Source organism: Rhinolophus hipposideros (genome assembly GCF_964194185.1).
Source record: "Rhinolophus hipposideros genome assembly, chromosome: X".
Taxonomy (NCBI): domain Eukaryota; kingdom Metazoa; phylum Chordata; class Mammalia; order Chiroptera; family Rhinolophidae; genus Rhinolophus; species Rhinolophus hipposideros.
The window spans coordinates 65075540-65102288 of record NC_138046.1 but is presented as its reverse complement, the minus strand read 5'-3'; the positions used below and the strand labels follow the sequence as shown (position 1 = coordinate 65102288).

Below are 26749 nucleotides of genomic sequence, written 5' to 3'. Positions count from 1 at the left end.
CCAGGGAACATATGAAACTTGGGGTTTATTAGGATCCTTAGAAGGCTTATTTTTAAAGGAACAGGTACTGATAGTTTCACAGAAAAAGGAGTGAGAGAAAGTTCAGAGGTAGATGGCAGTGGAGGCTGAGCCAGAGGCGAGGAACCCCGTAGTGGAGGGCAAAGTGGCTCCGAAGGTGGAGCCTAAGACAAAGGAGTAGAGGGCGAAGGGAAAGACTGCACTGGAGGTGAGAAACACAAGGCTTCAGAAGCCATCTTTTCTTTCTTTAGAAGTTCATTAGCCTCAGTTAATTCTAAAATCTTATTTCACAAAGAAGCAACTTCAGACTCCTGGTAACAGGTGGAAGCCCCAAAATACTACTTGAAATAGGTGTTCCGTTCAGTTTGGGCTATTTCAGAGTTATGGATGTCCAAATGGGGGTGGCCCGTTAGCTCAGTTGGTTAGAGTGTGGTGCTCGTGGTGCCAGTGTTGCCGGTTTGATCCCCACAGGGGCCACTGTGAGCTCTGCCATCTTTAAAAAAACAAAGAAAAGAAAGAAATGTAAATTTGGGGATCTCAAATGTTCTCAATAATGGCCATTGATATTCTAAAACACTTTTGTTCAGATCAGTCCATTTATTTAAAAATGCCGTGTGGTAGGACGGTGGTTTTTAAACATAAATTCGTCCAGGGTCCCTGTAGGAGGGATGTCCTGAAAATATTTAGATAACTGAGATCCCATTTTTTTCAGAGGCTTTTCTCTAGAGCAAGGGCCCCAAATGGTCTAAAACAGTTCAAGAAACCTACAAACTAAATACCAGTCCATCTCACTTAGAACAGTCCAATTCCAGGGGAGTTGGGTCAACAGCTAAACAGCCAGTTCTAGTAGAGACAGTTTGCCCTCAAAAAGAGGCCAAAGGCTGAAGCACAACTTCAAAGGGGCAGTCCAGTTTCTGACAGAATCAGACCAAAAGCTAGCACTGTTTCTGTGGAAACAACCCTGTTTCAGATGGAACCATACTGAAGTTAGCAGGCTTCAAGAAGCAGCCTGACACAGTAGAGAGTCAGGACAAAGCACTGAATGAGAACTCACAAACAAGCAAGGCCTTTCAACAGAAAACAAACTAATAAACTAACAAATAAAGAAAATGACCCCTAAGCAGTTCTTGAATAAAGCCCAGAGAGCTTCAGAACTCAAAAAGCAGGCGCTCAGGTCTAGAAAATTTACCCTTAATCTCCCTAGTTGGGGAGAAAAGATTGAGCTCAAATGGCTCCATAGGCACTAACATCTGTTTGCTCACCAACCCTGGAGCTATTAGGGGTATTCTCTGGATCCCATATGAGCCCCCAAATAAGTCAACCATAAACAAAAAGTTGACCAGGTGTTTCATCAGCAAAAAGGATTTATTTGGGGAAAAGAAACGATTAGAATCTTGTATGTACAGAACAGCCATGGACAACCCATGCATATTCCCAAGAGCAAGAAGGACGTTCTTTACAGAGGGGGAAAGGAAGTTAAGGGAAGGGGTTGTTATAACCAGGGTTCTGTTATAACCATAGAGTTCTTTAGTTTTTCCAATTACAGTTGATATTCGGTATTACTTTATATTAGTTTCAGGTGTACAGCATAGTGGTTAGATATTTATATATAGAATTCTTTCCGCAGAAAGTTTGTGACCAAAATAAGGTGTGAGAGTCCCTCCAATAGGTCCTCTTGATTCCTGCCTTGCTTAAGGTCTCTGTCATAAGTTTTGACGTGCCAAAGTGGCACATCTTGGGAGACCTGTTCTTAACCCCTTCAATAGCAAATATGGAGTGCGACCAATGTAATTTTTTAAAAAAATATATTTGAAAACCATGATATCAATAAAAAGAACAATGAAATAATAAAATTCTCAGTTAAATGGTATTTGATATGTGAAAAAATAACTAATTTAAGTCTTCAAATTAAGTTTGATTATGCATCCATAGATAAAATTTAGTTAATATGTAAATAAGCCTTTGAAATTTGACTTAAAAGTTCATCCTCAATATTCTAATGGAAATAAGTAGATTATAGTTGCTACGCAAAGATAAAAATCAAGCTTAAAAACTAATTCATCTCATGATTAAACTTCTCATTAAATTATAAATCAGAAGTGTGTTTGCCATATTCTTGGATTGTATGAAAGTTGAGAGCAGTTCTCAATAGGCACCTCTTATATACTGGACATGAGCAGCAGCGAATGATCAAATACAATGGCTGATTGTGGCTTATATTCTAAAGAGAGGAAAGAAAAATGACAAAGTACTTGATTGTGGACTCCATATTCAATACTGGTTGAAATTTGTGAGTTTATGTCTAAAACATAATAGTGCTTTATTCCCCCAGCAACTTAAATATTATTGTTGTTTTATTTGTATCTTAATTATGTAATCTCTTATAAAAGAGTAAAAAGTAAATTAAGAAAGTAGAATGCATTTTTATAAAAGAAATTCAAGAATTAAGAGAATGAATTCACATTATTTTCCAGACAACTTGTGATGTACTTCTGAAACATTGTATTCTAACATTAATCCTAAAAATCATTCTATCTTCTCAAATATGAACCAAATGCTTTTTAATGGAGAATACAGCATGCTACATGTTGTACTCATTACCCAACAAGAACAAAGGGTAATTAGAAAAACAATGAATTGGGAGTAAGGATAATAATGTTATAGGTCTGTCTCTGTGGCTAACTAGCTCTATGGTTTTGGGTAGTTCACTTAACTTTTCCTTGCCTTGGTTTTCTATTCTGTAATATAACCACATGCTCTTTAAGGCATCTTCAGTTCTTAAAATAAATAAATAAATAGATAACTAACTAACTAAATAAATAAATTTAAGGGAATTGAGGTTGGAATAAAAGAATTGACCTGGAATTTAGTGACCAATCAATAATAAAATAGAACAATACAGAAAAAGAGTCATTATTCAGTCTCTCCCTCTATAGGATCTACTAAAAATTGAGAAGCTCATCCTTGAGCTCTGGAAATATATTCATTGAACGTGTAGTGAACCACATGAAGCATTTATGATATCATAGTGACACAAATTTATACCACCATCCCACTGAAAGAGAACTGAAGTTTTGATTCATATTTGTAATGAAGTCAAGGCATTTTCATCAAAATCCTTTAAATAAATTCAATTACACAGACACCACTATGTATATGATTATTTCATACATACCCATTTTACCTTTAAATTTTGTCAGTTTCTTAGAAATAACAATAATAGATGTAATAAGAAAATAAGGTAAAGTTTTGTAGGATTCTAACATAAAGAAAATTAGGTAGGCTTTCCATGATTAAAAAATATGTACTTAGGAAGAGAATAATAGAAATAGTCACAAGAATACAAATTAGTCCTCTTTTATGCAAATCATCTTAGTTAAAATTAAGCATTCATATTCCAAAGCAAAAACTACAGTTTAATGCAAGTTCATTCAAAGTAAGATGGTTTTTTAATGTTGTTAGGAGTACTTCATATGTCCCAGTTAAGACTTTGAATGTCTTTTCCCGATATAATTACAGTATTTAGAATGCATAAATCCTTTCCCATACTACAAATACAATGCATTCCATACCAGCTTCATAGGATAGAAATAACTTCTAAATTATTTTCATCATAATATAGAGAGTTTAGGTGAATAATTTTTCTTTTCTTTGGAAAAGAGATTCACTTTTAAGTGCTAAAAGCATTCTTGTCATCATGCCTTGGGAAGTAAATTTTTAGTACTATTAACTGTCCTGTTATGTTAAAAGTAGAGAGGCTGCTTTTTCTTAAATTAAGTACTAAAAGTTTAGGTAAAATTAGTGAATGGTGATGTGACTAATTTGCCTCCAATTTATTTTAGAGATAAATGGTTACATTTTATTTATGTAAGGTAGAAGCTTTTCACTGTCATGATTTATATTAAATTTATTAAGACCAATAAATGCAAAATGCCTTCATCAAAACGCATTAACTCAGTTTGATAATGTCCAAATCTGAGACAATTAAAGTAGATACATAGGGTTTCATGGAGTAAGGGTATGAAAATCCCTAGCCAAAATTCAGTTTGCTGTTAAGACCCTCTTATATTCTACTCAACTCATGAATATAATATACAGAAGACAGGAGATCATTAATTCATTCTTTCAAACTAATATAGTAATCCCTTCAGTTAATTTTCAATTATTGAAATACCCTCCAAGTCTTTTAATGTAATCATGTGATGGAATTAATTGATTTAGTTGTTCTTCCCCGATATCAAGTGCATAGACATGAAGTGATTAGATTTACTATTAAGCTAAATAGTTGTTTATATGGTTTCGGTGACTGTTTATGATTTATAAAAGTTTATACTTTTGACAGGTAGTCTTTTAATGTCAGATGCCCTGATAGGCACGTTTTCTGTATTTGAAGATTATTATAAAACTTTTCAGTATTTTGTTTGATGGTTATTTCTCTTAACCCTTGGAAGTTTAGTTGAGCAAGCTGACATGAATGCTTACTTGAAAATTGGTAGAACATTGGGAAAAACTTCTTCAAGCATGTGGTAATGCCTTTAATAAAAATGCAAACTGCATTTTTTTTTGTATTTTAGATAAATTAAATAATCCTGAATGCTTAAAATATAAGAAAATCAGATCTATAGTTTTTTTTTATCATTTTAAAGTTCATCATTTTATTTAGCTTGCTACATTATTTTATTTACAAATAATCATGCATATGCATATATACCATATTTTTGCCATGTATAATGTGCTCCCATATATAATGCACACCCACGTTTTTGGCCCAAACTTTCAGGTAAAATTTTTTTTGTTTTAATTTTTTAATTCAAATTTTTATTTATTTACATTTAGGAACTTGTTTTTTTGTATTAAAAATGAATTTTAGCACTTATTTTTAAACATATTATGGTACAAGAAATTTTATGTACCAGTAACAAATTTATGATATTTATGCATCATAGAAGACCAAGAACTCTTCGTTGTTGCAAGTTTGTCCTAAGTTCAACAAAATCTATTATCATATTCCAGGGTATTATTTTGCATACGGATCTCATTATTGATTTCTAGAGTTATACTTTTAACTCATAAGCTAAAATAAAAAAATTAAAAACATTTATATAAATACTGAATTAGTACTACCCATGTATAATGCGCATCCTTATGTATCCTTCACAAATTGGGGCAAAAAATTGCGCATTATACACAGCAAAATACAGTGTATATACACTATATATTTTTTCCAAGTTGCCTAAATTTGGACATAAGAGTATGTTGATACGTATGTATATAAATAAATGAAAGCATAATTGTAAGATTTCATAGCTAATTTACTTAAAGTATCTTACCTATGCCAAACTAACCAGTACCACAGGCTATATTTTATTTCTCTTTTGTTATCATTTAAAAATCTATATTGCTGCCCTTGCCTCCACCAAAACTTTTTAACACTTTTCAGGGTTTGCTTTTGATTTCTAACTATTTTATAAGATGAAAGAAATGTTACAATTTATTGAAAATAATGTGATGTGTAATAATGGACATTGCAGTGTTCATTTTCTTTCTTTCTTTCTTTCTTTCTTTTTTTTTTTTTTTTTTTTTTTTTTTTTTTACCTTGGGCTACAGTTGACTTTGTATACTAATATAGTATCATAGGTTCATTACTAAAGTATGTGTTATTGTTCAGAAAACTGATGTCTACTATTATGCTTGAGTAGAATTATGACTGAAATGAATGAAGATGTTGTACCTCTAATTAATACAATTTAAATTGTTACCATATTCACCTAATAACTCAACCCCCACACACAAATTCCTGTAAACATTTTCAGAACAGAATTAAGAAATAAGGCTTCTCTGGGTGATTAGTTAGTATCTGTATGATAAAGCCCCCAATGGTAAATTATATCAATCTTTTTGGTCCTACATGATGTGCAGTTCTTAATTTTATTTATTTATTTATTTATTTATTTATTTATTTATTTATTTATTAGTTTCAGGTGTACAATACAAGGTAATACTTAGACGTTCATCATTTATATCCCTCACACTGTGAACCCCCCTCCCCCCATCCACTATCCCTCCGACCTCACACTGAACCATCACATTATATATATAAAATTATAGTTGGCATTCATTAATGTTTAGCCTCTGGTGTACAATGCCATGATCAGGTATCCACAGTATCCCTGAGGTGGTCTCCCAAATAGGACGCATGTCCATCGGATACCCAACAAAATCTTTACAACATTATTGAATACCTTCCCCAAATTAATTTTCAAAAAAAACCCTGAGGCCATCTTGTGGTTACCGGCTGCTTCCAAATCCCTTCACCTTTCCCCTTATCCCCAACCCCCCCCCACACACCCATCTAACAACTCTCGGTTTTTTCTTTGTGTCCCCAAAACTGTTTCTGATTAGTTCATTCACATAGTCTTTTCTTTAGATTCCGCATATAAGTGAGATCATATGGTACTTGTCTTTCTCTTTCTGACTTATTTCACTTAACATAATGTTCTCTAGATCCATCCATGTTGCTGCAAATGATAAGATTTCTTTCTTCTTTATGGCTGCGTAATACTCCATTGTATAAATGTACCACAGCTTCTTAATCCAGTCATCTACAGATGGGCATTTCTTAATTTTGACTCATTTTAATATATCATACCCTTGTGACTCTAAGTGCCGTGCACTGACATCAACAGTTAATCTTCCTGGAAGGGAATTTTGTAAATTGCCTGGGGAGCCATACAGTAACTTTTGGCTCACTTCTGCCATTGCATATATAAGTGGAATCTCTATTTATACGTTTCAGAATGCCAGATGCATTTTAATCTTATTTATTTGTTATTGTTATTTTTTCATATTACAATATATGTTATTGACAGTACATGCAGAATTTTTTTATCCATAAGAAAAGTTATATACCCCTTATACCTGGAAAGTTATGTTGGAAGTGTTAAGTGGTAACTGCTTTGTAAGAAGTTGTTTTTACTCTTCAAAGCCTGATCATAAGGATGCAAGTAAGCAACCAACTAACAATACCCTCCACTCCACTTTTCTAATAGAAAACATCTAAACTGTTTTGTAGAAATGCCAGATGGTATGCATTACTCAGAAACACACTTTTAGACTGTTAGATTTGATAGGCACCCAGTGAAATGTGAATCATACTATTATAAATTATTACACATTTGAAATAATTTTCTTTATTAAATAGGATTAAAATGACTGTAATTTAAAACATCTTTAATAAATGTTATAAGGTATAATGAAGTTTTTTAATGTGTAATCATTAAGGTATAAAGCATATTTTCAAAAAGAGTACTATAATACTATATTCACTATGTCTTAAATTGATTTGATACATATTTTAAGTAGTTTTAACAGTCAGTTTCATTTTACAACTTATGAAACCACACAATCTCATGAAATGTCTAATTCAAAAAATTGGCATGTTTCCATTATATAATGATTGCTCTGTGAAATTGGAAGATAATCCAAAACTTGAGGAAAACGTGTTTCTAGTTGAAATTGAAGCACGTTAGAAATAAATATGAAAATAAAGATATACTTCATACTTATTGACTTGTTTAGATGCAATTTTAATTTTAATTGCTTTGGTAGAAATAAATAATTTTGGTACATACTATCACTTGTGCATCAAACACCTTTGTATTGTACAATAGCTCAAAAATCTCCCCGCACTTCATATGATTAAAAGTTAAAAATAGGCTTGTCTTTCTTGCAAATCTGGATCCTTGATAACAGGCAGAGCCAAGCAAGAAAGTGTGACTATCTCAATATAAATACATGACTTCCCTCAGGAAGACTGCAAATCCTCTCCCTTTTTAATTTTGAATTAGTACAGGAATGTTCATAAATAAATGAAATTTATTAGTGAATATTAAAATGACAAGAATAACTGACTGTACTTCCTTGAATATCTTCTTTTAGACATAAACTGAACTAGGTTCGACCACAAAATAAAAAACAACCGATTTACAAAAAATGTATCTATATAATCTAGCCTCCATGAATATCAGAAATATTACAAGCAAATAAATATTAATTACTCAGTATGTCTTCGCTAAAATAATTATTCCCTGGAAAATGCAAAAAAATTTTCTGAGAAAAGGGAAGGGGGATGGTACTAGTAAGAAGCTTTAAAAAAGAGAATAGCAAGAACTAGGAATTTAAATTAAAGAGTTTAGGATTGGGGATCCAAGATGGAGGATTAGGTAAATGCTATGCCTACTTCATCCCAGGATCACACCAAAATTACAAATAAATTATAGAACAATAAACCTCAAGAATCATGTGAAGACTAGCTGAACAGGGCCCCTATAACTCAGGATATGAAGAAGAAGCCACATATAGACTGGTAGGCGGGACGGAGACAGGCTAACCCCAAACCTACAGATAGTGGCTGAACACTGGGAGGGGCACCTTGGTGGTGGAGATCCCACCAGAAGAGGGAGGAGTCCCAGCCCCACACCATACTCCCCAACCCTGGGGTCCTCTGCTGGGAAGAGGAGTTCCCAGAACATCTGTCAGTGAAAATCAGTGAAGACTCTGTCTGCCTGCCCTGGTAAGACAGAAGGCAGCTGGAAACCCAGGTGCCCTCTTAAAGAGCCCACACACAGTCTCTATCACTTGCAAGCCCTTACCTGGTCTCTGGTGGAGGAGCCATAATTTGAGAGGTGGCAGAGACATACAGGAAAAGACCGAGTTGTGTGGCCACAAGCTGAGGGCTGGAGAGACAAGAGCCATTGTCCCTGTGTGGAGCCTGCCTCATGTGGAGCCTACAGGAGGGCACTATCTTTTCTATGTTGAAACCTCCCCCAGATGGCCAAATCTGAGACCACAATGGTCTGGTACAATCCAAGTGTGCACACCTCCTTAGTGATGCCCTGGGTCCTGGACCTGCCACAGCTAGTGTTGCACTGCCTGGGGCACTCAGCTGTTGAGCAGCAGATGCTGCCCCACAAGCTTCAGAAGCCTCTTACATCAAAGGATGGCCAACAGCAACCCAGGGAATTTTAGTGTAGGGCAGTGATCCAAAACCTGTGCCCCAGCTTCTCTTGAGAAGCTCTTGGGGATGTGTGGGCCTGATGCAAGTGGTGGCTGGCCGTGGTGTTCTCAGGGCATTTTTTAGAAATAGTCATGGGGCCAGAACCAGTGCAAGAACTAAAACAACCTTAACTTAAACCACCACCCACACCCTGAAGCTCCCTAGAACCCTGCCCCATCCACCTAGAGCTGCTTTACAGAGGCATTCTCTGTGCCTGGGTGGTAAGCCCCACCCCACAAGTTGCAGAAACCTATCAGAGCAGAAGAAGGCCCGCAGCAGCCCAGGGAACTTTTGGTGGTGGGCAGTGACCCAAAATCTGCCCCACAGCCTCTCTTGGGCAGCTCTCAGGGATTTGTGAGCCTGAGGTGAGTGGTGGCTGGCTGCAGTGTTCTCAGGGCGCTTTGTGTAGTGGTCAAAGGCTGGGCAGTGGTGCAAGAACTGAATATGCATTAACTTTGTAAAAACCACCAGCCAAGTCTTGTGACTCCCTGGTACCCCTGCCTCCCACAGCTAATGCTACATTGCTAAGGGCATTCTCAACACTGGGTCAAACCACTGCCCACAGACCTAAGGAGCCCCTTTCAATGGTGAGCTTTACAGGCAGCTGGCAGGTGGCAGTAGAACTAGGGGGGCCTAGGCATTTTGCTAAGCTTCCTCAGACTCAATATTGAGAGCAGCTAGCCTGGGTTCAGAACGAGGCCACCCCCACGTGACTTCAGAACCAGTATAGGCAAAAGCCAATGACTTATAGCTTTCTGGCTTCTACCAGGGAGCAGTGGGCTGGTAACAGGCAGGGCTGAAATTGGCCTAAATGGAACCCCCCCCCCCCCCCGCCAAGAGACAACAGAAACAACACAACCAGAGGCCAGCTTCAGACCACACCAGAGCACTACCTTGTTAGCCCCACAAGCAGCACACCAAAAGGGTGGTCTCAACAGGAACAAGAGCCCATGGGAGGGAATCCTTTTCTGAGAAGTCAGCCCCCACATAGCAGCTTATACACTGTGGGCATAGCCAATAATCACAGTCAGCCTGGGAATCAATCCCACCCACTGATGCACCAATAGCAATAAAGGCTCAATTACAACAGAACACAGACAACACACTCAAGGGACATTCCTGGAACACATGCACAGGAGTTCACGGAGACTGTGTCCCTGGACCAAACAGGGCACATACTACATAAGGCGACCAGCAAAGACCAAGAAACATAGGAGATCTACCTAATACATAGAAGCAAACACAGAGAGGCAGCCAGAATGAGGAAACAAAGAACTACATCCCAAATAAAAGAACAGGAGAAACCTCCAGATATAGAACTATTTGAATGAAATGGAGGCAACCAACCTACCAGAGACAGAGTTTAAAACACTGGTTATTAGAATCCTTAAGGAACTTAGTGAGAATTTCAACAAAAAGATCATAAGCATAAAGAAGGACATAGAAACCATTAAAAAAACACAACAGTCAGAAATAAACACTACAGTAAATGTAATGAAAAATACACTAGAAAGAATCGCCAGCAGATTAGATGAAGCAGAAGTTCAAATCAGCAATTTGGAAGACAAGGTAGCAGAAAACACCCATCTGCAACAGCAAAAAGAAAAAGAGAATTAGAAAAATGAGAATAGTTTAAGAGACTCTGGGACAACATCAAGCATAGCAACATGTACATCATGGGGGTACCAGAAGGAGAAGAGAGAAAGCGAAGGATTGAAAACCTATTTGAAGAAATAATGACTGAAAACCTTCATAACCTGGTCAAGAAAATAGACATACAAGCCCAGGATGTGCAGAGTCCCAAGCAAGATGAACCGAAACAGGCCCACACCAAAACACATTGTAGTTAGAATGGCAATGGTTGAAGACAAAGAGAGAATCCTAAAAGCAGCAAGAGAAAGGCAACTAGTAACTTATAAGGGAGCTCCGTAATACTATCAGCTGATTTCTCAAACCCCCAGAAGGGATTGGCACACAATATTCAAAGTAATGAAAAACAAGGACCTACAACTAAGAGTACTCTACCCAGCAAAACTATCATTTAGAATAAAAGGACAGATAAAGAGCTTCTCAGGAGTTCATCACCACCCAACCAGTGTTACAAGGAATGTCAGAGGGACTTCTTTTAAAAAAAATAAAATAAAAAATATGACAACAAAATTGCAATAATTACATATCTATCAACAATTACTTTCAGTGTACATGGATTAAATGTCCTATTCAAAAGACATAGGAAGGCTGAATGGATAAGAAAACAAAACCCTTACATATGCTGCCTACATGAGAGTCACTTCAGTTTGAAAGACACACAGACCGAAAGTAAAGAGATGGAAAAAGTATTTCATGCAATACAAACAAAGAAATTAAAAAAAAAAAGAAAAAGAAAAACACCCTGCAGTAGCAATACTTATACCAGAGAAAACAGACTTTAAAACAAAGGCTATAACAAGAGACAGAGAAGGACCCAGTAATCCCACTTCTAGGTATTTATCCAAAGAAACCCAAAATGCTACTTTGAGGGAGTGCGTGCATCCATATGTTCATTGCAGCACTGTTTACAATGGCCAAGATGTGGAGGCAGCCTGGCATTAGTGGATGAATGGATAAAGAGGAGGTGGTACATATGTACAGTGGAATATTGCTCAGCCATGGAAACAAATGGTCTCTTGCCATCTGTGGCAGCATGAGTGGACCTGGAGGGTCCTGTGCTGAGTGGAGTATGTCAGACAAAGACAGAGGCAATGTGACTTTGCTTATATGTGGAATCTAAAGTACAAAATAATCAAAACAGAAACAAACTCATAGATACAGAGAACATTTTGATGGTTGACAGATGGGAAGGGGTTTAGGTGGGAAAGGTAAAGGGATTAAGAAGTACAAATTGTTACAAAGTAGTCATGGGAATGTAGACTAAAGCATAAGAAACATAGTCAATAATACTGTAATAACTGTATGGTTTCAGATGGGTACTAGATTTATCAGGTTGATAGATGGGAGGAAGATTGGAGCTAAGGTGAAAAGGGATTAAGAGGTATAATTTGGTAGGTACAAAATACTCATGGGAATGTAAAGTAAAGCATATGGAATATAGTCAATGATATATAACCATGTATAGTGCCACGTGGCACTAAACTAGTCAGGGAGATCACTTAAATTATATGAATGTCTAACTACTATGCTGTACATCTGAAATTAATATAAAATGATATTGAATGTATAAACAAATAAATAGTTAAAAAAATAACAGAGAGCTACACAAACAAACAAACAAAATAAATAAAGACTGCAATAATAGAAATGAAGAATACATTAGAGGGAATCAACAGGAGACTAGATGAAGCAGAGGATAAAATCAGCAATTTAGAAGATAAGGTAGCAGAAAATACCCAATCAGAACAGCAAAAAGAAAAAAAAAAAATAATCCAAAAAAATGAGGATAATTTAAGGAGCCACTGGGACAACAACAAGCATACCAACTGAATTGAAAAATTTAAAAAAGGGGTAAGAGGTGAAGGGAAATGAGAGGTCCAAATTTTTAGGTATAAAACAAATGAGCCATAGGATGTGATGTACAGCATGGGGAATATAGTCAATAATATTGTGATAACATAGTACGGTGTCAGATGGTTGCTGGACTTATCATGGTGATCACTTCTTAGGTATGTAAATGTTGAATAACTATGGTGTACTCCTAAAACTAATATAATACTGTATATTAGCTATATTTTTAATAAAAATCTTTAAAAATAATTAAAATGTGGACTAATGTTTCAAATACCTTTACTCTGCATTTGGATCAGTAAAGCGAACTCCGTTATTAGCTTGGGAAGACCAAATGATGAATTATTCAGGACAGTAATTTTTTTGGCTGAAATGAATGTAGCAGTTACCACCTGATATTCCCCTGAAATACAACATTGAAAATCTTCAGTGGTACAACTGGGAAGCTACTGAAAGAGCAAGAGAAAGAGAACAAGCAAAATTACAACAATATCTTATTCTTTTTCATGAGAGTTCAGCTTTGAACACTAATCAAATGACCTGTATAAGACCTCTATTATGTGAAATTTGCTGTCAGGGATTAACAGATACATTAAATGGAACTGTTTACCTGGAAATTTCTGTATAGTGAACATTCAATTCAGCTTTGGGATAGCACTAAGGAAAATATCTATAAAATATTCATTTGTCCTCAAATTGATAAAGGATAGAGAATGATAGGGAACATCACCAGAGCACATTTAATCACACCTATGAACTTGATATTTGAATTTTAAAAGACTGGGACTCCACTATTTCTTGAAGTATATATTATGTATCAGTCAATTAAATAAATATGAGTTAATAGACGGTTATCAAAAGCAATTTAATGGTCAAATAAGTGTAAGCATTTAGAATGAAGGAAGCTATTGTCCAAATAAATTTGTTTAACCTCACAAGAACACATTTTCTCTCTGAAGCAAAACAGATGAATTACACTCTAACAGTGATCTTCATTTCATTGTACTAAAAATATATTTCAATATACTGCTGTTTTTCTTCTCTCCTTCCCAACAACTGAAGATGGTAATAGTTTTCTTGTAAGTAATTTCCAAAGAGAGATATCAGGTCAGTCTTCTCTGCAATGCATTCTTTGTGAATAGGTATTTTTATTACCTTGCTGTATATTCCATTTTTCCAGTATACTCAATTGATGTGCATTTTTGGCAGATTTTTGGCTATTGTTAAAATCATAATGTTAGTTCAAGTTGCCTTTACAACATGATAAAATGATTAACTGTATATGACTACATCACATTTTCTCTATAGAAAACTGCTGTGATATCCACTGGGTATTTTGGGGCTGCATGAGGGTACTATATTTCTCTAGAAAAACTATTCATTTCTTCAAAGATAAATGTTATTAATGAGTTACAGAAGCCCTCAGAGAATGTTGTTTTAAGTGTAATTAATTTTAACTTCACTAATTCACAATGCATGTTATTTTGAACTTGCTCTGACTTAATCTGTGCTTGTCTCATACTATCTCTTTGGGAAATAGTTTGTTAAGCTAATTAAATTATGTCAGTATTATTAAGGGAGACTGTACAGTCCACTAAAGAAAATATGCTTAATAGAATACTTTAGCAACACTCATTCAAATAGAAACTCTTAGAATATTAATTACACTTCTGTTTTTTGTGCATTTATTTAATGTTGATTCACTAGTAGAGGGTGAATTTTTATGTACTTAGATATGTAATTGTGAAGTTTATTATAAAACTTGATTTAATTAAAACTAAGATTTTCATCCAAGGTATCCCGAATTACTAAAATTAAAAGTATTTAGCTTTTATAAATTGCACACATACACAGACACACACATATTGTGAACAATCTTTTATACACCAAACTGTGTATAAGAGTTACATTTCGCATCTCTGGATATACAATTTCATCTTGCTGTAGTTCATGAATAGTTTATTTTTAAATCATAAATATTACTAATTATAGCAATACCCATTAGTTAAAGGGGGAAAAAGGCATTTTTTAAAAGACAAATAATGCCACTAAGCTTCTGGTTATGTATTATCAAAACTTTGCTACTAAATTGACAAAGGCTCTATTCAGTTAGTACTTATGTGGTCTTTTATTCATCATGAAACAATTATAGTTTAGTGAGGAAATGTAAAAGAATTTTGGATTGCTGTCAACATGAATTTTTGAGAAAAGCTCTAGAAATGTCATGAATTACCTACATTTTATAGTAAAATATTACTTGAACAATAATATTGCATTGCTTCACCACATTTTTGGGAAGCACTTTATCTTAAGTATTATCTTCCCATTTAAAAGATTATGTGGCAACTAATTTCTAGTTTAATTAAAAAATGTGTCAAATTATCAGAACCACTATAATTTTGTACGCATAATGCAATTTTCAAAAAAAACTCAACTTTTAATTTTTTTTATTTTCTTCAATTCTGTATGTATTTGTTACTTAATCTCTCAAGTTTTCACAAACTCTCTAATATTGTTATTCAAAATATTACCATTTGAATAGAATTCTTTGCATACTTTATTCTGTTCTTTAAGAATGAAGGCTATCTAGCAGAAAATTACTGACATAACTTGGTAATGCTAATGCTTAACTAGAAAGAGTGATAGTGAGTGACTTCAGAAGGTGGATGATTCCTAATAAATTAAACTTCTAAAACTTGGCAGATGCTTACTGAAATGTGTAGAAATAGATCTTCTGTAAAAAAGAGGCAATATGAATAACTACCATTAAGAAACTAGAGGACAACAAGTAGTGCTGGAAAACTGCATACCCACATGCAAAAGAAAGAAGTTGCACACTTACCATATACCACATATAAAACTTAATGCAAAATAAATCAAAGACATCAATGTAAATGCTAAAACTGTAAAAATCTTAGAAGAAAGCCTATGGGAAAAACTTAATGACATTGGATTTGGCAAAATTTCTTGGATATGATACCAAAAGAACAGATAATAATAAAAATAATAGATAAGTTGGACCACATTAAAACTAAAAATTTTGTACATCAAAGGACACAATCAACAGAGTGAAAAGACAACCCACAGAATGGGAGAAAATATTGGCAAATCGCATATCTGATAAGGGGCTGATATCCAGAATACAACGCACACACAGGAGACCCAATCAGTTAAAAAGTGGGCAAATAACTGGAATAGACGTTACTCCAAAGGCTGTATACAAATGGCCAATAATTGCATGAAAAGATGCTGTACATCACTAGTCATTAAGAAAATGTTAATCCAAACTGCAATAAGGTACCACTTCACACCCGTTAGAATGGATGTTATAAAATAATAATAATAATAATAATAATAATAATAATTTTAAAAAGTAGAAAATAATAATGAAAAGTGTTGGGGAGTATGTGGAGAAATGGGAACAGTGTATATTGCTGGTGGGAAAGTAAAATGGTGCCACTGCTGTAGAAAACTGTATGGTAATTCCACAAAAAATTAAACATAGATTTACAATATGACCAAGCAATTTCATCTCTGAGTATATATCCAACACAAGTGAAAACATGGACTCAAATAGATATTTGTACACCAAAGTTCATAGCAGCATTATTTAAATTATATATATATATATATATATATATATATATATATATATATATATATATGACAACATCACAAAAGAGATGGGTAGGAGCAAAACTGAATTGGATTAGCAATACAACATCAGATAGTTAACTCAATATCCACAGGAACAAATGAATAAATGAAGAGATTCAGAAATGATAAATAGGACGGTTAATAGAACAAAATTTACAATTAAGTCATTGCTCCCCCATTCTTTTCTCAGCTTCATTAAAACCAATAATACATAAAGTAATAACTATGAAAATGTTGATTTTATAACACATATTTACATATATCATCTATGCCCAATAATGGCACAAAAAAGACAAGAATGAATACAGGTACATAGGAGTAATATTTCTATATCTACTGAAATTAACTTATAATTAATCAGAAGTAATTTTGATAAGATCACAAACCCTAGAGACCAGTAAGAGAATAACATACACACAATGTGTATGTATATGTATACATATTTATACATAACATTATATACATTATACTAGATCAGACAATTAAGTTCAAGAACTCATCCTAGAAAAAGTGCTACATACCTCATTACTGAATATCACTACATTCAGCTTTGAAGTACTCCCCTTGGGAAGCTATGCACCTAGTCTGTCCTTCGAAACAATTTTGGAACTCTTTCTGGAATGGCCATTAGAGCTGTCGTCATATTACTCTTGATGTCCTCAATGTCATCAACGTGTCTTCCTTTCAATATTTCCTTTATCTTCCGGTAAAGAAAGAAGTCATTGGGGGCCAGATCAGTTGAATAGGGCGGGTGTTCCAATACAGTTACTTGTTTACAGGTTAAAAACTCCTTCACAGACAGTGCCCTGGGAGCTGGTGCATTGTCTTGATGCAAGAACCTTGAATTGTTGGCCAAAAGTTCAGGTCGTCTAACTTTTTCAAGCAACCTTTTCAGCACTTGCAAATAGTAAATGTGGTTAACTATTTGTCCAATTGGTACAAAGTCATAATGAATAATCCCTCTGATATCAAAAAAAGTTAGCAGCATCGTTGCAACAAGTTCGTGAACTTAATTGTTAGACCTTCACATATCCACATATAGTGAAAAATTATTGAAAGAATTATGATGTTACACCAGAAAATATTCATATAATTCAAAAGAAGCTGTAATGGAGGAATAGAGGAACAGAAAATTACATGATGTGCATAGGAACAAAAGTGAAATCATAACTTTAAATCCACTATATCAATAATACCATTAAAAACTAATAGATTAAAAACACAAAATAAGGGAGAAATTGTCAAACTGAATAAAAAATAAAATCAAAATGTATGCCTATAGGATTCAAGCGTTAGATTCAGATACAAATAGATTGAATGCAAAATAATGAAAAATTTATATCATGCAAAAAGAAACCATGTTAAAGCTAGAATGACAACATTAATATCAGACTTATTTAAGTAGAAAATTAAATTAAAAATGTTACTAGAGATAAAGAAAGACGTTCTGTCATGATAAAAAGGCCAAAAATTCAGGAAGACATAATAATTGTAAATATATATGCATTTAACAATAGTGTTCCAAAAATCATGACAAAGAAATTGACAGAATTGAAGAAAGAAATAGACCAATTCAACAACAGCTAGGAATTTCAATACCACACTTTCTGTAACAGAGAGAATAACTACTCAGGAGACCAATAAGGAAATAGAAGACCTGAGCAGTATTCTAAACCAGCTAGCCTTAACAGACGTCTGTAGAACACTTCATCGAACAAGAGCAGAATACATATTCTTTTCAAGCGCACCCGCAGTGTTCTAGAAGATAGACTATGCTAGGTTATAAAACAAGTCTCAATAATTTGACAGAATTGTACTCATGAAGACTATATTACCTGACCCCAGTGGAGTGAAATTAGGAATAAATAACAGAAAGAAGAAACCACAAGAGTAATTGGAAAATATTTTAATGATTAAATAGTCAGTGTTTTCCCCTAAGATCAAGAATAAGACACAGGTTGTCTCCTTTCAGCACTTCTCCTAAAAAACTATACTAGAGGGTTTTTTGTGTGTGCCCCCCCCCCAGGGATATTAGACAAGGAAAAGATATAAAATGCATACATACTGCAAAGAAAGAAGTAAAATTATGTCTGTATGCAGGTGATAATCATCTTGTATACAGAAAATTCTAAGAAATTCACTAAAATCTATTAAAACTAATAAGCAAGCTCAGCAGTACTGCAGCCTATGCGATCAATATATAAAAATCAAGTGTAATTTCTATAACTTAGAAATAAATACTTCCCCCAAATTAAGGAAACAATCCCATTACAATAGAATAAAATGGAATAAGATACTTAGGAACAAATTTAACAAAAGAAGTGTAAAGTTTGTATTCTGAAAATTCTGAAAAACTATCTTTAAAAATTAAGGATCAAAGATTGAAATAAGTGGTAAGACACCCCATGTTGAAAGATTGGAAGACTTAAAATCGCTAAAGTGCAATACCTTACAAATTGATTTTCAGATTCAGCACAATCCCTAATCAAAAATCCAAGCTGAATTTTTGCAGAAAATGAGTTGAGGAATTGAAACTTCCATGCATTGCTTATTAAAGTGTAAAATTGTGCAGCCAATTTGGAAAACAGTTTGGCAATTCCTCAAAAGTTAAAAATAGAGTTGCCATGTGACCTAGCAATTCCAAACCTAGCTACTATATTCCCACGGGAATTGAATAACTGTGTCTAGACAAAAACTCTTACAAAAATGTTTATAACAACATTATCTGTGATAGCCACAAAGTGGAAACAACCCAAATGTCCATCAACCGATGAATGGATAAATCAAATGGGTTATGCGCATACAAAGTATAATCTTGGGCAATGATAAAAGAATTGAAGTACTCATACATACTACAACATGGAAGAACCTTAAAAGCATTATGCTAAATGAAACAGACCAGTCACAAAACACTCCAGTTGAAGGATTCCATTTATATTATATTAAAATAAGCAAATATATAAAAGAAAAAGGTAGAGTAATGATTGCTTAGGATGGAATTGAGGGGAAAATGGGCTATGACAGGTAATGTACACCAGGTTTCTTTTTAGGATAATAAGGATATCCCAAGATTGATTGTGATAATAGTTGCACAACTCTGAATATACTCAAAACTTTTAAATTGTGCACTTTAACTGGGTGAATTATATCTCAATAAAGCTGTTTAAAAAGAATGTCTATAAATCATAGCTTCTTTCAGTGAAAATGACTTCGTATTAATTTTGTTATCATAAATAACCAAGTGACTCAATTTTGAAACTATGATGTATTATTTTGTTGTAAAATTTAAGGCTACCAGATCAGTTGCTTTTCTGATGACCAGGAAACGAAATTCTGTTTTAAAGTATAGATATATGTGCATTCACATATTTCCATGCATATCTGTATGATTTAACATCACCAAAAAATACATAATACTCTACCTTCCCAACAATTGTTCAAATACAATTGTGTAAAAATATAGAATATTTTAAATGTTAATCTCCTAGGGACTTTTTTTTTTTTTAAAGATTCTTCTGTACTGTGTTTTTTGTTTTTTGTTTTTTTTTTTTTTTGGTGGGAGGGGGATATAGGGGGAACAGTTTGTTTCTCCAGGGCCCATCGGCTCCAAGTTGTCCTTCAATCTAGTTGTGGAGGGCGCAGCTCAGCTCCGAGTCCAGTCGCCGTTTTCAATCTTTAGTTGCAGGGGGTGCAGCCCACCATCCCATGTGGGAATTGAACCGGCAATCTTGCTGCCAAGAGCCCGCGCTCCAACCAACTGAGCCATCCAGCCGCCCCTCATAGGGACATTTTCTTAAGTGCCCTGTAAATGAGGAAAACTAAATGGTTATCTGATGGAAAAAAATTTGTCTTAATGAGAGTCAGTTCTTATATGTCCTATTCTTTAGATTTACATGTGATGGGATAATAACAGTACCTGGACTCTATATCCTGTTGAGGATTTATAGGATCATGAATTTCTATCTTTAATTTTTAGGATTATGTCTTCTTAGCAAATTGACTTTTTTATAGTGATGTAATGTACTTCATTATAGCTAATACCTTTTTTTGTTCTAAAGTCACCTTTTATATTGACATACTGGTAGCTACTCTGTTTTTATTTTGCTAGTTTTTGTATGGTATGCTTATTGATGCTTGAAACCTCTTGGCATTTGAAAACTTTACAGAAACCTCATAAAGGAGTTTTAGAAGGTATTATAGTTTAACACTAAGTATTTTTATATTTGTAGTTTATTATATTGCTAAATTGATTTGTCATGTTTCAGAAAACGAGGAATACAGAAATCAATTTTCTTTGAGATAATTATAGCTATATTTCATTCTTGAAACTAAAAAACATCTTAGAGTTCAATAAACTGTTTCCAAATTAACCTAAATTATTTTCAGATTTATTCTCAGATTAATTAGATTCTTAACCAAATGGTTAGCTATAATTGGTTAGTTCATTATACGTTTCTATGACTGGTTTTCCCATTCATTTTATTCATGTCCTTTCGTTGTGTTAGGAGCCATATTTCAACTGAGTTTTAGGTATAGCTCAATGACCATGGTTTCCACTTATAGTCACAAACACGATTAAAAATATCTACACTTGGGAGACTAGGCCAAAGTATGGCAATTATAAAAATGTGACCCCATCCACCCACACCCGGTTATTTCTGTTTCTCTGGGAATTATTTCTTGACAAATCAAGGACCTATTGTTAAAATATTGGAAGTCTCTGATGTATTAAGATATAGATTTTTAACTCTTCCTGTAACGATATGATTTGTTTTTAGCTAATAAAAATACACCTTTGAAATCTAAATTTTATCATTTGTTTCCCACCCTAACAGGTGCAGAAATAACTGTTCAACCGACTGTGGAGGAGGCCTCCGACAACTGCACTCAAGAGTGTCTCATCTTGGGCCATTCTGACGCCTGTTGGATGCCAGCTTCTCTGACCCATGCCAGCCCTTCCAATGCACAGGCCCCTGCTCTATGCCACAGCCCATCGCCGACCCCGGCCTCTGCTCGCTGCCGTAGCCCTCCAGTGACACAGACCATCGCTCTCTGCCACAGCCCTCCGGTGACCCAAGCTATCGCACTGTGCCACAGCCCTCCACCAGCGCGGGCCTCTGCTCTCCACCACAGTCCACCTCTAGCGCAGGCTACTGCTCTTCGCCACAGCCCCCCACCAGCACAGGCCTCAGCCCTCAGCTACAGCCCTCCGCTGGCACAGCCTCCCACCGCAACCCACCGCAGCCCTCCTCTGCCCCAGGCTGCTGCTCTCCATCGCAGCCCTCTACAACCAGCAAGGAGTTTGCAGCAAGGTGCTGGACCTGAGGGACTACTTTCTCTTGATCAGGGAGTGCAAGGTAGTACAAGATCTCAGTTTTACACTATGTCTGAAAGACTTCATCCTGGTGGTGATTCAATGAAAGTCATACCCTTGACAACCTTCACTCCAGGCCAACAGGCCAGACCCCCTAGGGGTGATTCTCCCATTATGGAAGAACATCCCTTGTAAAGCTACAATGGCTAATTCACATTTTTCAACAGGATGTATATAATTAAAATTTAAGATTCAATTTCAGTGAATATTCCAAATTGTTAGATTTGTAAATAGCTATGTAAATAGAAACAGATACCAGAATAAACTCTAGAGCTAGACCCTTAGTCAAAAATTAAAAATAAATTTACAACTTGTTTAATTCAGAATGTGTATTTAAAAAGAAAAGAAATTGAAATATTTACACCCCTTTGTACAGAAAGGCTTATCATGATAGATATTAATATGTAGCATATATTATTTCTGATGCACTGTAATTTTTTATTTATTCTTACCAAAATGTGCAATATTACTGATTTTTTCCAATCTGATTTTTGTGGACCTACTAAGTAGCCAATGGAAAACTAGCAAATATCTGATTTTCCAAGAGTACCTTTAGTTAATCTAATCTTTGTTCAGATAACATTAGAAAGTATAAATACAATAGCATTCTTTGTTTGATATTTGTTGTTTGTCTCCAGTGTACTTTTATTAGTGTTTGTACAAAATTGCAGAAGAGGGAGTGTAAATATCTCTTATATATTTGTCTGTCTTTTTAATGTTTTCTATCTTTATTTCAAGAATATATTGTTGATAAAATTTGTATATACATTTGCAGTAATATATTTATATATATATATATGTATATATGTATATATAAACTGTACAGATATATGTCCGTAACCTATTCTCTACTCTTTAGTAGAGTTCGAGACACAGAAGTGCAATAACTGTGCCCAAATTAGGCAACTATTTGCTTAAAAAGGCCTCTTTTTAAAAATATTTACTTTTGTAATTTAGTGTAAAGTGCATCAGAAATAATATTGTATCTGCTATTTTAAGCCTATATCCCACTATATCTTCTGGAACTTGAATATAACAGCCTAGAAAATCACAAGGAAGTTGGATGTAGTTGGTGCACGATTTATTTACACTGTAAATAAATCTGTAAATTGCTATTTTCTAGAGAATATCTGTAAATTACTATTTTCTAGAGAATATCAGGAAGATTTAAATGATGATGTGACAGCTAAAGGTTGATACCAAAAGATGTTCAGTAAATAGAATAAAGAAATTAATATAATTGTAGATAAAACCACATACTAAACACATAAGACTAAGGGAGTTTTCTCATTCTAGCTCAGCTTGCTGAAGAAAACCACTGATAACAAGATGAGAGTTAGGAAGGAACTTTTCAAGAGATATAATTAAGAATCTACATCAAAGGTGTTACAGTATAGAACTTTAAGGAGATGTGCAGAGGGAGAAATGAGGTCCATGACTACTTCTTGGGGTAGATAAGAAATGCCCCAATTACACACACACAAAGAAACACAAAATCTCATAGGATAACAAAACACACCCTTCTAAACAAAGAATACACTAGTATTCCTAGGGAACATTAGTTTCCTTCTGTTGTCTGTTCTTTATTTTCTTTTTTGTCCTCTTAACTGACCATGATCTTCTACGTACACATTTTACCAGTTTACAGAAACACCACCAACTTAATTTTCTTCCATAGCAAAACCAAGAAATGTCTTGCATCAGTATTACACTAAACCAAGAGACAATTGATATTTTATTGGGGGGGGGGGACTATTTCTTGTTGATTAAATTAGATGTAGACTTTGTGATGTGTAACTTGAAGATATGTAATTTATGATTAAACTGTGTGTAAATGTTGTAATATAAACTGTGGTAAATGTACAATTTCATTGGTGAAGGTTTCCACTGAGTGTTGAGAAAGCTTCTCTTCTTGTGCCCAGCAGGTTACGTAGCGTTTTGAGAATATATTGTTACCAATGTGAAACTCTTTAAATCATTTTTGAGTTGGTGTGTAGAATAACTTTTTAGCTTTTAACAACAGAGTTTAATTACTGAAATTTCAAATTAATTAGTATTATTAATGTTTTTTCTCCTTTGTATTTGTTGATGTTCAAAGGGATTTGAAGCATACTGGTACTCCAGGTTCATGTGAATCCTAAAGGACTGATGATGTTTGAAAGTTTATTGAAATATTACCACGGATATGTGTTGATATTATTATTGATATTGTTGATAATGAGGGTTTTATAACTGGGTAAGATAGGAAAACACCCAGAATGACAAAATCAGAGCTTCCAGTAGACTTTAGAAAGTTTTTTTTTAAAATCTTGCAAAGATAACATGAGAATTTTTTTCTTCTGTTTTAGTTAATTACACATTTTCCTGTCTACATTTTAGTTAAGATCTACACACAAAAAAATAAATAAAAATGAGATAAAAAGAAACTGAAAAATTATTAAATAATATGTCAGGACTATGAATTGTTACTATGTTAATGAGAATCAGACTTGGAACAAAAGTGAGATATTTAGGAAATTTTTTCTGATAGTGTGATTCATTAACATGGATAAAAATAGACTGAAAAATCACAAATTGTGCAGTCCTTCAAATGTTATAAGGGTGAGTTATAAGGGTGGCTCTTACATTCTCATATATAATTGGTGAAGTTTTGATACCTTTCCTAGAGATATAGGAATGAACAGATATGCTTTTATTGCCCTTTCTAACTCTGATTATATAGTCAGACTTAGATTGTGTTTAGAATATCAAAAGGCTGGGCACCCTCTTCTGGGTTCGTGCCAGAGAGGCTTTGAATGGAAGCAGGCTACAAGTAGCCAAAGAGGCAAGGGGTGTGAGCCCAGCTATTCTCCCCTACGCGTTCTCTTTCTGAGCTTCCAGTAGGTCTGGCCTTGGCAACCTGTAACTTCCAAGGCTTCAGATCTGATGAGATCTTTCTCATCACATTGCAAATTTTTTCTTTAAGTGGATGGACAGAGGTATAGGTTGACAAAGTTCACAGATGGTTTTTCTGATGTGGAAAAAATTTAGTCCTGGAACTACAAAAAGTATCATTTTTACCATCTATCAAAAATATTTCCCTTGGGGGAAAAAAAGATTTTATTTAGTTTGAAATTAGAACTTCAAATTGAATGACAAGGATGATAATAATATGTTCAGAGAGACTGGTTATTCAATTTTGTGGCCATGTTCAATTACATGTGATTATTAATTTACTAGCTGTAGCATTAATATATCACATTTGTAAGTATGTATTCAAACACCATGTATCTTATATGCTTAGTGCATACACATTTTTTTCTTGAACTTTATTTTCAAGTTTTAGCTAATATTGTGTGGGTGTATTAAAAACAAACATATATGATACAAACAATGTAATAAATTTAGAGTACATTTTGTGTAGTCTCATTTAGTGATTTAACAGTTTATTTTTAGAAATGTAAATTGGTTAGAAAAAATGGTTGTTAAATGATTAGTGCTATTGTGTATTGGTGACAGTTATGCAGAGCCTCTGCCTTCCCAAACTAATATTTGTCACACACTTTCATTAACATGGATAAAAATAGACTAAAAAGTCACAAATTGTGCAGTCCTTAAAATGTAATCATGTCACATGCAAAAATAAAATCCTTTTCTGTCATGGGAAAATTAAGTAACTTTTACCCACATGTATATTTCAACATTAGTTTTTTTGTTGTTGTTGTTCACATTAAGACTGAATGTGCATATATTACCCAATATACATTTATGAACATCTAGTTGTTTAGGCTTTTCTTTTTTACACTCTTCTGATTTACATTTTCCAGTATGGTTATCATTTCTTGTCTTTCTTTTTATATTTGTTTCAAACCAAATTTATAGTTATGTTTAGATAAAGCTTTTATCACAATCATTCATTAGACATTATTTTTGCTATTTCCAATTGGCACAATCACCCTGGAAAACCTGGGAGCAAGAGAAGTTGAACCGTATTTGGACAGGAACCTTTTTACATTATGTGCCAATTACCACACCAGAGCAATTTTGAGCAGAGGCCTTAAAATATTCATTTGTAGTAGCTTTCTTACACTAACAATCCATGTGCTTTCAGTAAATGTGATTTTTAAAAGCAGTATAAGTTGACAACAGCAGAATTAGTAATATAAAGACTACTCAGAAAAATGTGTGTGCACAAATGAAAAAAAAAAATGAAGGCAATTGTTTAGTGATTGTATGTGGTATTTTTAGGAATAAAATGTGTGAAATTTATGCTATCTCTGCTTAAAATACTTGGAATTTTATGAAATATATATTTATGTTTGTATTTTGGGAAGATTCCTCCTCTGTGACATCATACAGCATCTGAAAGTGAACGGTATCCCAAAGCAGCTCTAGCCATGCTTTGGAAGTGAGATGGTTGGATATTGGATGGCCCAGGATGGCAGTATGTAGTCCAGTGGCAAATGTGTATTAAGTGTTCTATTTCAGGTTCTGTATTGCATGTTTTCTTATTAATTAATATAGACATTAATAAAGTTATGAGAAATAAAGCTGCATTTTATTGTGTGTATTTGTTAATTCAAAAGTCAAAGATTTTATTTCATTTTCAATGGGTGTTTAAATTTACACAGAGTAAAATATACCTTCTTGGTGGTACATTTCTATGAGTTAGCTTCCTTTTTTGTTTACTCTGATAATCCCTTCAATACAATTCTCTGCACTGAACATCATTTCACTCACTTTTCAAAGTTGGTGAACAATATTGTAGTGTTTTAGAACATTTATTTTGCATCTTCTAAAACTGACTTAAAAATAATTATTTATTCCCGAATAGGCCTATTGCCTCACTTAATGTAAAATCCACCTACGAATTTCTCTGTACAACCCTTGAGGATCCAAATTAAGTAAGTTTCTGGAGAACGTTGATAATATTGGTGAAACAAAGTAATTTCACTTCTGGCCTCACTTTTACTCTGGCTAAATGAAGAGAATCCCAGTACACCGAAATCTCTCAAATTGCACAGGATTAGTAAATACTCAATTGCATTTGGCATTTTTATTACTCCTGAAGTTTGATTAAGAGTTATAGAGCTAGTGCTTTTTGTCTTCTTTTTTTTCTTACCCGTCTTTCTATTTTTGTGATATTGATTTACTCATCCTCACCA

The 26749-nt window shown here is 34.2% G+C and overlaps 1 protein-coding gene across 7 annotated transcripts in view; it reads left to right on the top strand.

Annotated features, from left to right (window-relative positions):
- The window catches only part of PCDH11X (protocadherin 11 X-linked), an 824011-nt gene extending 797887 nt beyond the window's left edge, over window positions 1-26124 (top strand). For 6 of the 7 annotated variants that reach the window (XM_081043929.1, XM_081043928.1, XM_081043927.1 and 3 more), the window contains one exon: window positions 21067-26124. In XM_081043929.1, coding sequence (XP_080900055.1) covers window positions 21067-21740 — 674 coding nt within the window. In that variant the 3' untranslated portion in view covers window positions 21741-26124. The remainder of the gene's footprint in view (window positions 1-21066) is intronic. The other variant, XM_081043930.1, reaches the window with a different exon arrangement.
- Window positions 26125-26749: the final 625 nt, after the last annotated feature.